This window comes from Macrobrachium nipponense, chromosome 5 (genome assembly GCF_015104395.2).
Source record: "Macrobrachium nipponense isolate FS-2020 chromosome 5, ASM1510439v2, whole genome shotgun sequence".
In the NCBI taxonomy this organism is placed as follows: Eukaryota; Metazoa; Arthropoda; class Malacostraca; order Decapoda; family Palaemonidae; genus Macrobrachium; species Macrobrachium nipponense.
This window is the reverse complement of record NC_061107.1, coordinates 79,012,075-79,028,639: the sequence shown is the minus strand read 5'-3', so window position 1 is coordinate 79,028,639 and position 16,565 is coordinate 79,012,075. Positions and strand designations below refer to the sequence as shown.

The 16,565-nt window shown below is 50.5% G+C and overlaps 1 protein-coding gene across 1 annotated transcript in view; it reads right to left on the bottom strand.

Moving 5' to 3' along the window:
* The window catches only part of LOC135215447 (mitochondrial S-adenosylmethionine carrier protein-like), a 56,575-nt gene that overhangs the window by 6,708 nt on the left and 33,302 nt on the right, over positions 1–16,565 (bottom strand). Inside the window, 2 exon segments of the mRNA XM_064250122.1 lie at positions 228–366; positions 6,597–6,864. Coding sequence (XP_064106192.1) covers positions 228–366; positions 6,597–6,864 — 407 coding nt within the window.

Below are 16,565 nucleotides of genomic sequence, written 5' to 3'. Positions count from 1 at the left end.
TTCATATCTTTTAGATGCCTACAGTCTACCATCCTATAAGAATTTTTGTCACTCCCTTTAACCTCTGCTTTCCCCAGACAACTAATAATTGCTTTGCTACTTTGGAATTGTGGTTTACAGATTGGAGTTGACACAGACCAGCAATTATGTAAAACATCACAACATTAACAGGGTCATTTTTATATAAAATCATAAAAAAAATTGTAAGGAAATAGTAGAAGACATACCCTGAGAAACCCTTTTGAGCATATACTGTTTGAATTGCATTTCTAATGCTCCCTCTAGCAACAACACTTTCTCGTTCAGCCAACATTATTCTTGTTTTTGCAACATCTAATGGAGTTGTTACTGCTGCTGACAGTCCACCTGTGGATAGATATATTCAAGCTAAGTCACACACCATAATGCACTTAAGGTTATAAACATATAAAATCCAAATATAGGTTTCCCCACATAAATGTAATTCATAATTAATACAGGGCTTCATGTCAGCAGAAAATAATTTTCTTAAAAGAAAACTTGTCTTTTATATACAAACCCATTACTACTTATCATTTGGCCCAAATGTTTGGTGATCTGCAAATTTCCTTGACACACTAATCAAGAGCAAATAGGATCCTTGAATCCTCACATTCCAGGCAGATAAGAGTCTCACTTGTGTGTATTTTAGCCACTAACTGCAAGGGATAATTGAGGTTGAAGGTAGCACCATGATAATAGATAATGGGTTTGAATAAAAAAATCAATTTTCCTTTTGAAGAACTTCATGTGTTACACAACCCCATACCTTACAATTTACCCTGAATACCCAAGAGGAAAGATCCAGCATATTTTACAATTTACCCTGAATACCCAAATACCCAAGAGGAAAGATCAAGCTGCTAAAAACCCAAGAATTGGTTGACTGGAAATAAGGATGTTTGAAAGCTTCTGGGATTTAGATGAGCAATCTGGCCTGTACCTTTAAAGAAAATCAGGTGTTGGTATATGTAAGGTCTGGAGGATTACATCAAAGTAATTACAAGTTTAAAGGGTACTCCTGGGAAAAAATGGAGACACGATAGGCTCATAAAAATATAGGCTTGAAAAAAACCAGAAAGGCCATGACATCAGCAAAATAAAAATGAAAAGATGAGGACAGGCCATCTGTGTTACATCTCCACATGTACAAATATTTAAATATTTGGTACCTCCATATGACTGCCAGGCCAGACTACAGAGTTGACATCAAGACTTCCTAAAAGAACTGAAGCAGAAAAGGCATGATAAGGTGGAAAACTGACTAAACTCATCAGAACCTTAAGTATAAAAAATGAAAAATGCTGGCCTGTGTTTTGGAGTGGTTTCACAGGTGTTGTATTCTCAAGATAAGAAAATGCTTCAAAAATAACAATTTGTCGTAAATTGTATTTTTCCTAAGAATACAAACCTGAGGTCCTTTAACAATAGGAATATAACTTAGCGGCAGCTGAACTGGTCGTAAGCTTCGAACAAGGGGGATCGGTAGTTAACTGCTTGTCCCGCAGTTGACGGTCAGCTCGACTGCGAGGAGAGGAGTCACTTTGCTTTAGGCCCAGGAAAACGCAGAGTGAGGGGTGGCATGAGGTGGGACTATGTGTAAAGGACCTCAGGTTTGTATAGTTAGGAAAAATACAATTTTCGACAAATTGTTATTTGTTCCGGTACGTATACAAACCCTCGGTCCTTTAACAATAGGAAGACACTTATTGGTGGGTGGAATCTGAGTCTTATGAACAGACTGGTGTTCGTCCTACCTTGGTTCCCTCCCTGGTTGTAAGAGCAAAGGGAGGGATCCTAGCCTCCGCCCAACTGATCGGGATGTGTGCATAGGATCAGTGGTCAGACTTCTGGACCAAATTTATAAGAGGGAGGCAAGCGTACCTCTTATAAATAGCAACAAATGCAAGAACTAGTTCCTACTTCAAGAGCGCGCGCGAAGAAGCACTCCTCTTACGAGGTTCCCGTCGTCCAGCCACCAAGCTAGGTCCTGCCTCACCTCCTCCGTGGTGAGGGAAACGGGGAAGAAAGGCGGGTCTCTTGCCTGTGACCAACACTCCTTTAGCCTCCACTGAAGAGACTGCAGGTGAAGACGTCCATGAGGAACTAACTTCTCGAGAGACGGCAGGTGACCAATCACGACATGCCACTGCTGAGCTCTGAGAAAGGAACTGTCTTGCTGCCTCCCTGAACCTGCTGATCCGCAAATCTGCGGGGAAGACTCGCCCTGCTACTGTATCGATCAGCATGCCCAGGTACTTCATCCTCTGCTTGGGTACGAGATCCGACTTCTCGTAATTCACTGTGATCCCCAGATTGCGGCAAAATTCAAGGAGTCAGTCCCTGTCCTGTAGCAACTGCGAACAGGAGCTCGCCAGGACCAACCAATCGTCAAGATACCTCAGAAGATGTATCCCTACCGAGTGGGCCCAAGCCGACACCAGCATGAACACTCGTGTGAACACCTGTGGGGCGGTTGAGAGACCAAAACAAAGTGCCCTGAATTGGTACACCGTCCCGTCGAGGATGAAGCGGAGGTACTTCCTGGAGGATTGATAGATGGGTATCTGGAAATACGCGTCCTTCAGATCCACAGAAAGCATGAAGTCGTTCTCCCTAATGGAACCGAGCACTGAATGTACCGTCTCCATCGTGAACCGAGTCTAGCGAACGAATCGGTTCAAGGGAGAGAGATCTATCACCGGGCACCAGCCCCCCAAGGACTTCTCCACCAGGAAAAGTCGACTGTAGAAGCCCAGCGACTGATCCCCTACTACCTCCACAGCACGTTTGCTCAGCATGGCTTCTACTTCCTGCTGAAGCGCCACGTCCTTGGTTGAACCAGGAACATACGTCTGAAGATGGACTGGGTTGGAGGTGAGGGGTGGCCGAGACTCGAAGGGTAGTAAATATTCCTCCAGAAGGACGTTCACTATCCAGGTCTCTGCTCCGTAGCGCTGCCAAGTTGCCCAATGGCTCGCCAGGCACCCCCAACTTCTGGCAGCAGGTGAGGGGGAACGCTGTCCCTAGCGTTTCCCGCCTCTCTTCGACTTCTTCTTCCCAGATCCTCCTTGAGAGAAGGACTGGGAGGAGGGCTGGTTATGGTTGCTCTTACCGAAGAAGTCGAAGGCAGTCTTTCCTCTGGGCTTCGATGAAGCGATCGTCTTGGCCGCAGAGGAAGCGCTAGCTAAGCTCTTGGGCTTAGCCGCAATTGCTTGAGGTTGCCCAGCCACCTTTGAGACTGCCTGGACAAGACGGTCACTGTCGTCAGTGCCCCCTTGTTTTACCGCAGCGTCCACCATCTCTCTGGGGAAGAGAGAGGAGGAACTCCGCACTGGTCCGTTGCGATGACCCAAAGCCGCCTCTCGCCCAGCCGCCCTGGTCACTCGGGTGAGGACAGTGTCCCTACGCCGAAGAACCAGGTTGGCCCACAGGTTAGCCGTCTGGTGGGCCAGGTAGGAGATGGCCCTACCTCCAGACTGGCACAGTCTCACAAAAGCCGGGTCTCCTTCAGGAGTGATGTTCCCCAAAGAGGCCGCGGCTTTCGACACTGTGAGGGACCACAGATCGATCCAGGAGACTGCTTGGAATGCTGCCATTGCGGTAGACTCCAAGGCAAGTGCCTCTTGCTGCGAGAACCAGAGGTTCTCCGACAGGAGCTGCTGCAGACACCCCTGGAGTTAGCCTGTTTGGGCGGCAGAGGATCTTCCGAAGGCACATAGAATCTCCTCTGTCGTGGTATAGGTGGAGCTTGGATGACCTGCCGGACCGAAGTGAACCCTCCTGTCCTGAGACAAGAGCGTCCACCTGGCTCAGCACACTATCAGCCAAGGCTGATCGCGGCAGACCCACTGTCGTCCTGGGTTCCTTCTTAAGACCCCAGAACGACTCCAAACCCGATGTGGGTTCGGAAGGTGGGAGCGGCAATCCTTCCCCAAGGTCGTTGTGCTGACAAATCAGCGCAATAACCTCTGAGAACGATCTCTGGAGTGACTGCATCCTGCGGAGATGGGCCGTCAAGCCCATCCAGCGAGAACGCCTCCTGAGAGCCTCCTCCTTCCACAGGAGGAACCACAACAGACCCCTCCTGCCACTTGTGCATACGATCTGGTCGGTCCAAGGACCGTGCCAGGCTCATAGGGCGTCGTGGCAGAATCGCCTCGCTCTTCCACGGGAAGTTGAAGGGATAGGAGAGGGAGACCTGACACTCCCCCTGCGCCCACTGGCAGAACCGGTGTGTTGAGGGGGGCGCCAACCCGCGGTGGCGATCGAGCTGCAGGCCTAGTCGAGCAGCTCTCCCTGGGAGAGCGGCTGGACCGAGAACAGCGGCGACGGTCCCGAGCGTCAGAAGAGCTGCTGCTGGGCCCCCCCTCCGCCCGGTCCTGGTGGGAGCGGCGGTCAGGGGACCTGCAGAGTCCGCTGTTGCGGTGAGAGTAAGGCCTGTCCTCACAGCGCATCACGCTGCTTGGACCAGCCGAGGCTGGTTCAGGTGACCGAGGGGACCGCTTCCTTGCCTCAGCTGTCTGGGACCGTCGCGTCAACCCTGGGTACCAGCGGCTCACCACGAGAGCAATTGCTGGCCTGGCGGGAGTCACCTGGATGACTCTCGCCAGTCTTCCGCCCCGTGCCTAGATCCTGGGTCTTGGCTGCATGGTCACCGGTGGGCGACCGTACACTCGGTACCTCTTGCGAACGAGAGGCTGAGATGATACCTGGCGCCAGGCGAGGAGGTACCGGTGTCAGTTGGAGCTCCTCCGGTCCCCGTCTTCTTCCTTGCGGAAGGAGAGACGTGCCCCGTTCCCGAAGGAACAGGAGGACCAGCGGAAGCCCCAACCTTCCCACTGGAGTGGGAAGGACCCTTAGAAGTCTCAGAGCAAGCCTTCTTAGGGGGGAAGAGGCGATCTTCTTCTTAGGCTGTGAGGCCTTAGAAGTCGAAGGGGAAGCGGCGGCAGACGACGACGAAGAAGACGACGACGACACCTTCCTCCTCTTCTTCTTCTTCTTCGTCAGCTTCTTCAGGACCACCGTCAGGTCTTCCATCCAGGACGGAGCCAGGGCAGTTGCCGAAGCAACAGGGCCCGACTGCACCTGTCTGGAAGGACCTGGGGTGGGAGCAGCAACACCACGAGCAGGAACGACGGCGGCAGGAACTAGTACTGGAACTGGAGCGGCAGCGTGGGCAGGAACAGGAGGCAGGACAGGAGTTAGCGGCATCCTATGCACCGGTGGCAGGTCCAGCGGAGAGCTCTTAGGACACCGGACGTCAGGGGCTGAGGCGAGAGCGGCAAAACCAGGTGGTGGCGTCACAGCAGGCATCCTCATCCCCGTCAGCGGCGTCTGCACAGCGGCTGTCGGGGTCACCGTGGCTACGTGCTGTGTGTACACCAGGTGTGGCAGCACAGCGTAGCCAGGCGTGGATACCGTAGTTGTAGTGGTGGTTGTCGAGCTGTGTGTCACAGGTGTAGACCCCCTCGCCAGGTAACTCAGCAGCCCCTGAATCGTCGGTGTCCCCTGGAGCCCCAACGAGTACCAGGCCCAGCCGAGATCGTCACCCGTGGCAAGCAAACCTGAAGAAAACAGTCGAGTTAGTAAGGGGGGGGGACAGATCCCACCCCGAGCGAATGGAAGACCCCGAATACAGTTGGATGTCAGGGTATCTTCCCCCCCTCCACGCTCGACTGATCGAGCGAAGAGAAGGAACGAGATACGTGACCAGGGAAGCAACCGGAGAATCCTCCGACGAATCCCTGGCCGGCTTACGCAGCTTCTTCCTCCCCCCCATAGCGCTCCCACTGCTCCTCCAACCAAGAAACACATACATAACGTCTCAGTGCGAGAGCATTCTCACCCTCTACACCAAGTACAATACTCATGAGGGTCCACCTCAACAGAGGACCGAAAGGCCCCACACTTTCGTCCCTCCACACCAGGGCACAATCTCCGGCTGATGGGGTCTCTCCAGTTCTCGAGAATCCATCATTGACAATTCAAAAACACTGAAGGAATAAAAAAAAAACACACATACTTACGTAGCCTTTTGCACAATCACACAGTAAAAGAGAAAGCCAAAAGAAAATCTTCACATACGAGGATAGCGGGCAGAGAGCGAACAACACGTCTGTCTCCGTCGGCGGCCGAAAGCAAAGTGACTCCTCTCCTCGCAGTCGAGCTGACCGCCAACTGCGGGACAAGCAGTTTAACTACCGAACCCCCTAGTTCAAAGCTTACAACCGGTTCAGCTGCGGCTAAGTTATATTCCTATTGTTAAAGGACCGAGTGTTTGTATACGTACCGGAACAAAGACAATTTTGAACAGATGAATAGTTGCTTATGCATTTAGGGCTACACTGATCATGTAATAAGCACAGTACCCAATGGGTACAAACATTCTTGTTTTGTCATAAAGTTTTCATTAAACAAAGGAGTAAAACAATAAATATACATTATTTACCTAACATTTAAATAGTTTCAGAAACAGTATTGTAATATAACCCACATTAGTTGAGGGCTGAATGTATTCATGCAGAAATATATATGAAAAGTTTAGACTGAAGAATCCTAATTAACTACATTCTTACCAGCTATTGCTCCACACAGTGATGCTTGCCATGAGTCCACATATTTTCCTTGATATTGAGACCACCATTTCTTAAGTAGTTCCCATAGAGGAAATTGTATAAAAGAAAATGGAATCTCTCTTGCCACTGTACTGAAATACCCTCTGTATAATCCTCTGATTCCCTCATGTCTAAGTGTGTCTTTAATTACTTGAAGAGATGATTGATACAGAAGAGCCTGACGTCTCTGTTTCACAATCTCCATGGGTACTCTTACTACACAAGCCACCTGAAGTGAAAAATGAAGTTTTTATGTTAAAACAAAGTTTAATGTATACTTACCTGGCAGGTATATATATAGCTATATTCTCTGTTCCACCTGGCAGAAATTTTCAAAACTCGCGGCAAACGCTAGTAACCTATTAGTAGTTCAGGCAACCACCACCCCGTTACCGTGGCGCTAGCGCTAGGAACCGTTCCCAATTGGGCCAGATTTTCTCTGAACCCTGTCTCCTGAGGGGAGGTGGGTGGGAATTAAATTATATATACCTGCCAGGTAAGTATACATTAAACTTTGTTTTAACATAAAAACTTCATTTTAATGTATGACACTTACCTGGCAGGTATATATATAGCTGATTGACACATTTGGAGGTGGGTCAAAGACAGCAACATTATTAGAGTATAAAAATATTATTAAAATATTATTAAAACTCTAGGTTCCTTACCTGCTAAGGTAGCTGACTTCATAGGTCCTGCCTCTAAGCCTGCTTAAACCTTAGGAGCTCTCAACAAGGAAGTGTCCTGTATGTTGAAGAAGCTAAGACTGGAACTGACAACTGGACGTGACCAATGTGTTGACAGAACCGTACAGCCCTCTTATGCCACGGCATTCAAGCTAGTAAAAGATCATTTACCTGAACTACACACACACCATCACAAAATAATACTAACAAGACTGATAAAAGTACCGAACACTTTTCTCAGACGACCAAAAAACACAAACACCATCACCTAATAAAATCAACTAGCTTAAAAGAAGGTTATGGGGTAGTAACTCCTTTGCCCAATACTGTACCAGAGGACACGTATGGACCTAGCGTCTGACAATTATCAAAGGTTGTCTGAATATCCCTAAGATAATGAGACGCAAATATTGAATTAGTTCTCCAATATGTGGATTCAATAATTTCCTTGAGGGCTAAATTCTTTTTAAAAGCTAATGAAGTCGCAACTGCCCTGACTTCATGAGCCTTCACTTTCAAAATCCCAAAGCTCTGCTCTTGACACAACACATGAGCGTTCTCTAATCAACTCTCTCATGAAGAAGGCTAGAGCGTTCTTCGTCATGGGTCTACTGGGGTCTTTAACTGAAACACCACAGAGCATCAGAATTCCCTCTGATATCTCTTGTTCTTTCCATATAAAAAAACGCAATGCTCTCACTGGGCAGAGAACTCTTTCTTGCTCGTGACCCACTAACTCAGACAGACCCAAAACTTCAAAGGATCTTGGCCAAGGATTAGCTGGATTCTCATTCTTGGCCAAGAAACCTTCTTGGAATGAACACACTGCGTTGCCACGTCTCCATCCCACCTTCTTCGATATGGCTTGAAGCTCACTAGCTCTTTTAGCGGTTGCCAAAGCTACTAAAAAGATAGTTTTCTTAGCAACATCTCTCAGAGAGGATTTCTCTAAAGGCTCGAATTTGCTAGAAGTTAAATACTTCAAGACCACATCGAGGTTCCAAGCAGGTGGCCTGCATTGTGGTTGTTTCTTTGTACCAAATGACCTAATCAGATCTCTAAGGTCTAAGTTATTCGAGATGTCTAGATCTCTGTGTCTAAACACTGAGGTTAGCATACTTTTATAACCTTTGATTGTCGAAACTGACAAACCCAATTCCTTCCTCAAGTATAGAAGGAAATCTGCGATTTGGGTCACAGAGGTACTGGATGAAGACACTTTCCTGTTCTTACACCACTTCCGGAAAATTCTCCCACTTCGACTGATATACTGTGATTGTGGAGGTTCTTCTGGCTCTAGCCACTGCACTGGCCACCTCTCTAGAATATCCCCTCGCTCTGACAAGACTTTCGATAGTCTGAACGCAGTCAGACCCAGAGCGAGGGTATTCTTGTGAAACCTGTCGAAGTGGGGTTGTCTGAGTAAATCTACTCTTAGAGGAAGAGTCCTTGGCGTATCTATTGTCCATTCCAGTACCTCTGTGAACCAACTTTGGGCCGGCCAAAACGGGGCTATTAAGGTCATCCTCGTTCCTTGGCTCTCCCTGAACTTCTTCATCACTTTCCCCAGTACCTTGAACGGAGGAAAAGCGTACAGATCTAAGTTTGTCCAATCCATCAGGAATGCGTCGACCGCCACTGTTTCCTGGTCTGGAACCGGAGAGCAATAGGTTGGTAACCTTTTTGTTCTGGCTGTCGCAAACAGATCTACTACCGGACGGCCCCACAACTTCCACAGGCTCTGGCAAACCTCCATGTGCAACGTCCACTCCGTCGAGAGAAGTTGTTCTCTTCTGCTCAACAGGTCCGCACTCACATTTTTCTCTCCTTGTATAAACCTGGTGAGCAGCACGACACTTTCCTCTTCCGCCCAAAGCAGAACTTCCTTTGCCAACTTGTAAAGGGAAAAGAATGAGTCCCTCCTTGTTTGCGGATGTATGCCAGAGCCGTGGTGTTGTCCGAGTTGATCTGCACTGTCTTGTCTCGAATCAACTCTCTGAAGTGCTTCAAGGCCAAGAAAATTGCCATCAGTTCTTCCTGTTTATGTGCCAACTTGTTTCTTCCTTGCTCCAAAGTCCCGACACCTCTTGAGGGCCTAATGTCGCTCCCCAACCCGCGTCCGACGCGTCGGAATACAAGATGAGGTCTGGGCTCTTCTGCTGAAGCGACATCCCTCTTGCTAACCTGCCTGGAGTTAGCCACCACTTTAATTCCTCCTTCACTTCGGCAGGAATTAGAAACTGGAAGGAATCCGGTTGTAATTTTCTTGGCCATGAATCCTTCAGGAAAAACTGTGTAGAGGTCTCATGTGCAGTCTTCCTAAAGAAATGAACCTCTCTAGCTGAAGAGAGTGTGCCCAGTAGACTCATCCCATCTCTTGCTGAGCATCGGTCTTTCTTTAGAAAGTCCTGCACCTTCCGAATGCATTGGGCTTGCCTTTCGGGGAACGGAAAAGCCCGAAAAGTCACTGACGATATCTGAATCCCCAAATAAACTATCTGTTGTTGGGGATTCAATTGAGACTTTCCCATGTTTACCACCAGACCTAGGTCTTTTGCTAAGTTCAATGTTTGATTCAAGTCCTCCAGACATTGACTTCTTGATTGGGATCTTATCAACCAGTCGTCCAGATAAAAAGACACTCTGATCCCTCTTAAATGCAACCATCTCGCCACATTGGACATCATCCTCGTGAACACTTGGGGGGCTGTGCAAAGGCCGAAGCACAGGGCCTTGAACTGAAAGACCCTGTCTTGAATCACAAACCTTAAATACTTCCTGCTTCCTGGATGAATCGGAATATGAAAGTATGCGTCTTGTAAGTCCAGGGTCACCATCCAGTCCCCTGGACGTACCGCTGCCAGTAGTGAATCGTTCGTCTCCATAGTGAACTTGGTCTTTTCTACGAAAAGATTCAGTTGACTTACATCCAGAACTGGCCTCCAACCTCCCGAGGACTTTGCAACCAGGAAACAACCGGTTGTAAAATCCCGGAGATTCGTGATCCAGAACAGGCTCTATGGCTCCTTTCTCTAGCATGGAAGCTACTTGCTCCCACAGAGCCGCTTTCTTCACTAAATCGTTGTAATTTGCCCCGAGGGCTCTCGGAGATGTTGCGAGAGGAGGTTTCTTCAAGAAAGGAATCTTGTACCCTTCCCGAGCTACGTTGACAGCCCAGGGATCTGCCTTCATGTTCTGCCAAACTTCCCAAAAACCTAGAAGTCTGGCTCCCACTGTCGTCTGGAGGACTGATATCTCATTCTTTAGAAGTGGTCTTGGCTCCTCTTTTAGTGGGTACTCTCTTACCCCTAAAAGGCGGGTCGAGCGAATGTTCTGCCTCGAAAGGGCTGTTGCGAAGGCCTAGTTTCCTTTGGAGTTTCTTAACCAACTTGGATGGTAAGAACTTCTTAACTGAAGACGAGAGAAGATCTTGAGTGGCCTTCTGAGAAAGGGAGAGAGCTATATCCCTAATCACCTCTGAAGGAAAAAGCTGTTTCGAAAGGGGAGAGAACAGCAACTCCGATTTCTGAGAGTTAGAAACTCCTTTTGAAGCGAAAGAACACAACAGCGATCTCTTCTTTAGTACTCCTGCTGTGAACAAAGAAGCCAGTTCATTCGTTCCGTCTCTCAGAGCCTTGTCCATGCAGGACATAATGCTCTTAGCTGTTTCTATATCCTGCGAATCCTCTTCTTCTAGTGAGTTCGCCAGAGCTCCCAAAGACCAATCTAGGAAATTGAAGACTTCGAAAGTCCTAAAAATCCCTTTGAAAAGATGGTCAAATTCGGACGAAGTCCACCAGACCTTAGCAGACTGTAACGCCTGTCTGCGTGAGCTGTCTACTATACTGGAGAAGTCCCCCTGGGAGGAGGCAGGTACTCCCAGGCCTAGACTTTCTCCAGTAGCGTACCATACCACTCTGACTTCGATGCTAACTTAGCTGGTGGAAAAGCAAAAGAGTATTTTTCCCGCTTCTTTCTTATCCTTCATCCAGTCATTCACACGTTGAAGGGCCTTCTTCGCCGAAATTGAGAGAGTCTCTTAAGGAAAGAGGACTTCTTTGGAGTCCTAGTCTTGGAAAACTGCGATAGAGGAGATAAAGGAGCTGTCGGTTTGAATTCCCCTTCAAAAATAGAAAGAAGACGTGAAGTCAGAACCTTGTAATCTGAAGAAGGTTCCGTATTCTTTTCCTCAACTAATTCCAATTCCTCTTCTGCTGATGAAATGTCTTGCAAATCACTGTCGTGTTGACCTTTCTACTGACAACGTCCTGCCGCCTGCGTGCTGCGGCTAACGAAGAATCGGCGTCCTGCCCAGGCCTCTCGATGTCCTGCCGCCTGCGTCCCTGCGTCCATCGTAGACACATCTGCTTCCTGTCGCCTGCGTCTTACGTCCACAATTGATCCCGAGTCCTGACGTTTGCGTCCTGCTTCTTCCGAAACCATTTTCTTTTCATTCTTCTGCGTTCTGCGTCCTGAATAACCAAGCAATCGGCTGTCCTCGTTAGCGCCAGTGCGTCCTGCGTCCTCGGCGAACGCGTCCTTGTCTTCCCTCTTAGAAGACTTAACGGAAGGAAATCGTCCTTCCGCCTCGAAGATGACTGCACAGGCGCATCCCAAGACTTCACAAGAATGCCAGCTTGGACTGCATTTCCCTTAAGAAACCCTTCGTACTATCTTCCTGAATGGCAGAGGACGAAGGAGGAGGATTACGAGCGGGACTGCGACGTAACGGAGAGCGATCTTGTACTCTACCCGACGGAGAAAAACGGGGGGAAGATACACAAGAAGATGGAGGAGAGTCTCTCATCGAAATCCAAGGACGAGAAGGACGTACTAAGTCCTCTTTAGCACGAAAATGACAATTTGTCCAAAATTGCATTTTTCCTAACTATACAAACCTGAGGTCCTTTTACAATAGGAAGGTACTAGCGGCAGCTGGATAGGTCGTAAGCTTTCGAACGGGAGGGGTTCGGTAGTTAACTGCTTGTCCGACAGGCGCGCGCGCGCGACTGGGAGGTAAACAAATCACTTTTGCTTTTGGCCCAAGCAAAAACTGCAGAGTGAGGGGTGGCATGAGGTGGGGCTATGTGTAAAAGGACCTCAGGTTTGTATAGTTAGGAAAAATGCAATTTTGGACAAATTGTCATTTGTTCCGACACGGCATACAAACCTTCGGTCCTTTTACAATAGGAAGACTCACTTCTTGGTGGGTGGAATCTGAGTCTTTTGTGAACAGACTGGTGTTCGCCCAACCTTGGAAGCCTCCCTGGTCGTAAGAGCGAGGGAGGGATCCAAGCCTCTGTCCGATTGATCGGGGTGTGCACGCAGGATCAATGGTCAGACCTCTGGACCGAGTACTAAGAGAGAGGCAAGCGTATCTCTTCGTACCAGCAATGTAAGAACTTGTTCCTGTAACAGGAGCAAAGATAAAGTCATGGTTTTGACTCTTGTAGGCATCCACTTCCCCCCCCCCTTGTAGAAGGAAGTGGTGGATATTCTGCTCCTATCCTAGTGAAAGGGATAGGATGGGGCTCTGTCATATAGCTCACCGGCATCTCGTCCTTATCCAGCAGGGTAATGACCGTATCCCTCTACCCACAGGTAGAGGGGTAGAAAAAGATAGAAAGAGAAGCCAGTCACTTTCTCATTCACTATCTATTCATACAGTCACACCAGGACTCGATGCTGTTCAGCCTGCTAGGGTCTGGGTTAGCTAGACGACGTGTTGAGCAGCCACCACGGGTCCTAAGGAAACCGATCCAAGGACCTATGGGCAATATCCAAGAGGTATAAGGAAGGTGCCGGTAGTCTGGTTGTACCAGACCCCTGCCTTCCATACCTGCGCCACGGAGAAGTTCTTACGAAACGCCAACGAGGGGCCAATACTTCTGACTTCGTGAGCTCTCGGACGGGACGTACGGATGTCGTCACTACCATCAGCCTCATACGCCCTCCTGAAGACCTCACGCACGCAGCCAGGACGAAAGAGTGTTCTTGATACTTCTTTCTTGGTGACCCCGTTGCTAACGAAGAGGCGTCGACACTCAGGCCCGAGGTGTCGAGTTCTCTTCAGATAGCGCCGTAGCGTCCTCCCAGGACAAAGCAGCACCTCATCCACATCATTATCTGCATGAAGTTCCCGTACTCTCTTCGCCGATGCCAGGTCCAGCAAGAAGAGGGTCTTGTGAGTTCCCTGGGTTGGCAAGACCTTTGGAGGCTGCTCTTAAGCAAGGAGATCTCGAACGAGTTCGAGATGTCCAATCCCGTCAGTTTCAGGACGAGCGTCCAGGCGGCTCTGTATCCTTTGACTGTGGGAACTTAGCGGAGCTTCCTCGGCGAAGAAAAACGAGGAAAACCGCTACCTGCTGAAGAGTGGCTCTGAGAGGACGATAGGCCCCGTCTACGACACCAGCCACAGAAGACGGCCGACTTCCCCTTGGTACAACAGCTGCAGAGGACTGACGGACGTTTTCCACCCGCCATCTCTGTTGCTGCGCTAACGAAAAAAGCTTCTCGTTCGCAAGAGATGGTGGATAACAGTCCAGCCGTGAAGACGTAGGGACTGGACTGCTCGGTGGTACCGCTCGACGTGTGGCTTGGGCGAGAAGGTTGTGCTAATGGGGAATTTCTCTCGGTTCTCTTGCGAGAAGAGCCAGCAGGTCCGGATACCAAATGGCCTGTGGCCATTTGGGAGCCATCAGGATCATCCTGAGATTCGGGATGACCAGTGCTCGACTGATCACCTTGCGAATCAGGCTGAATCGGGGGAAAGGGGCATAGGCGAAGAGGTCGTCCCACGGGTGTTGAAGCGTCCTCTGCAGCTGCCCATGGATCCGGCACGGCCGAGAAGAACACCTGGAGCTTCCTGTTGTGCCGGATGGCGAACAGATCCTCGACTGGTCGCCGCCACAGGTCGAAGAGCCTTTCCGCCACGTCCTGGTGTAGAGACCATTCGGTCCCTATCACCTGATCCCGACGGCTGAGCGTGTCTGCTACTACATTCCTTCCCTGGAATGTAGCGTGCCGACAGCTCTATTGAGTGCGCCTCGGCCCACTCGTGCACCTGCCGAGTCAACTGATACAACGGGAGAGACACTAGGCCCCCCCTGTTTGTTGACGTAAGCCACCACCGTGGTGTTGACGTACATCAACACCACTGAGTGTCCCATCAAGCGGTCCCCTGGAACTCTTGGAGAGCGAGGAACGCTGCCTTGAGTTTCAGTACATTGATGTGAAGGTGCTTGTCGTTCTCGTACCACACTCCTGAAGTCCGCAACTCTTCCAGGTGTGCGCCCCATCCCTCGGTCGATGCGTCTGAGAGCAGCTGCATGTCCCGGGGGGAGAGTGCGCAGAGGCACTCCTCTTAAGGGGTTCCTGTCGTCCAGTCACCCGGCTAGGTTCCTGCCTCACCTCCTGTGTCCTGGACAATGGAAAGCTTGGGGGATCCGTCGCCTGTGAACCAACTCTCCTTCAGTCTCCCTGAAGAGACCGCAGGTGAAGACGCCCGTTAGGGACTGGCTTCCCGAGTGACGACAGGTGTCCGATCACGACTTGCCATCGCTGAGCTACCTGTTCCTGCCGAGACAGGAACTGGTTGGCTGCCTCCCTGAATCTGCTGATCCGCGTCTGCGGGGAAGACTCGCCATGCTCACCGTGTCCGATCCGCATACCCAGGTACGTCTTCATCCTCTGCTTGTGCTCGAGATCGGACTTTTCGAAGTTCAGAACGATCCCCAGATCGCGACAGAACTCGAGCAGTCGATCCCTGTCCTGTAGCAACTGCGAGCGGTAGCTCGCCAGGACTAACCAATCGTCGAGATACCCCATCAGACGTATCCCGTGCGAATGGGCCCAAGCAGACACCAGAGTGAACACTCGCGTGAACACCTGTGGGGCGGTTGAGAGACCGAAGCAACGTGGCCTGAGCTGGTACACCGTCCCGTCGAGGATGAAGCGGAGGTACTTTCTGGAGGACTGATGAATGGGTATTTGTAAATACGCATCCTTCAAGTCCACTGAAAGCATGTAATCGTTCTCCCTGATAGAGTCGAGCACTGCGCGTGCCGTCTCCATCGTGAACCGGGTCTGGCGAACCACCGTTCAGGGGAGAGAGATCTATCACCGGGCGCCAGCCTCTCGTAGACTTTTCCACCAGGAAGAGTCGGCTGTAAAAGCCCGGTGACTGATCCGTGCCGATTTCTACAGCTCTCTTGCTCAGCATGGTCTTGATCTCCTGTCTCAATGCTACGTCCTTCGATGCCCCTGGAACGTACGCCCCCAATGGCTGGCCAGGCACCCCCCCACTTCCGGCAGCAGGTGAGGGGGAACGCCGTCCTTCCACTGTGAACGTCGTCTGGGTGGGGCTAATCGACACCCGACAGGAGAGAGCCGATACCGCTCCGACTCATTCCAGTCCTCGTCGAGGTCGAAACCTCAGGAGGACCGAAGGGGTATTTAAATACGGTGTCCGAAGACACGTAGAAACGCCTCTGTCGCAGTAGAGGAGGTGAAGTAGCTTGTTCGACCGTCCAGAACTAAGAAAGAGCCTTTCTTGTTGTCCGGAGACGAGAGACTACCTTGGTTTCAACCCAGTCGGCAAGCTCCGATCGCGGCAGACCCACCGTCGATTTGGGTTCCCTCTCGGGCCCCAAAACGACTCGAGGCCGAGACGTGGCTCTGCTGGTGGGAGCGGTGATCCTTCCCGAGATCATTGTGCTGACGAATCAGCGCCGTAACCTCGACAAAGTCCCTCTGGATCTCGGAAGTCACAGCATCTTGCAGAGTGGGACCGTTAAGCCCTTCGAACAAGAGCATTTCCGAGAACCTTCCTCCTAAGAAGGGGGAACAGCGACAGCCCTCTCGGTCTTCCCCCATCCACTTGCGCATACGTCCTGGCCGGTCCCCCCAAGAAAACCGTGGACCTGGGCACGTAGGGCGTTGTGGTGGGATCATGAGGGGCGCCACCCTCACGATCACTCCTCAACTACCTCGCTCCTCCCGGTGTAACCCGAGGAGGTTGAAGGTACGGGAGAGGCAGACCTGACGCTCCCTCATTGCTCGCTGGCAGCACCAGCAGGCTTTGAGGGCTGCAGGCGATCGTCAACCCGCGGTGGCGATCGAGCTGCAGGCCTGGTCGAACCGTCTCCTGTGGAGAACGGCTGGACTGAGCACAGCGGCCCCGATCTCGAGTATCAGAAAGAAGCTGGTGCTGGTTGCCGTACCCGGTCGCTTTCTGTGAGAGCGA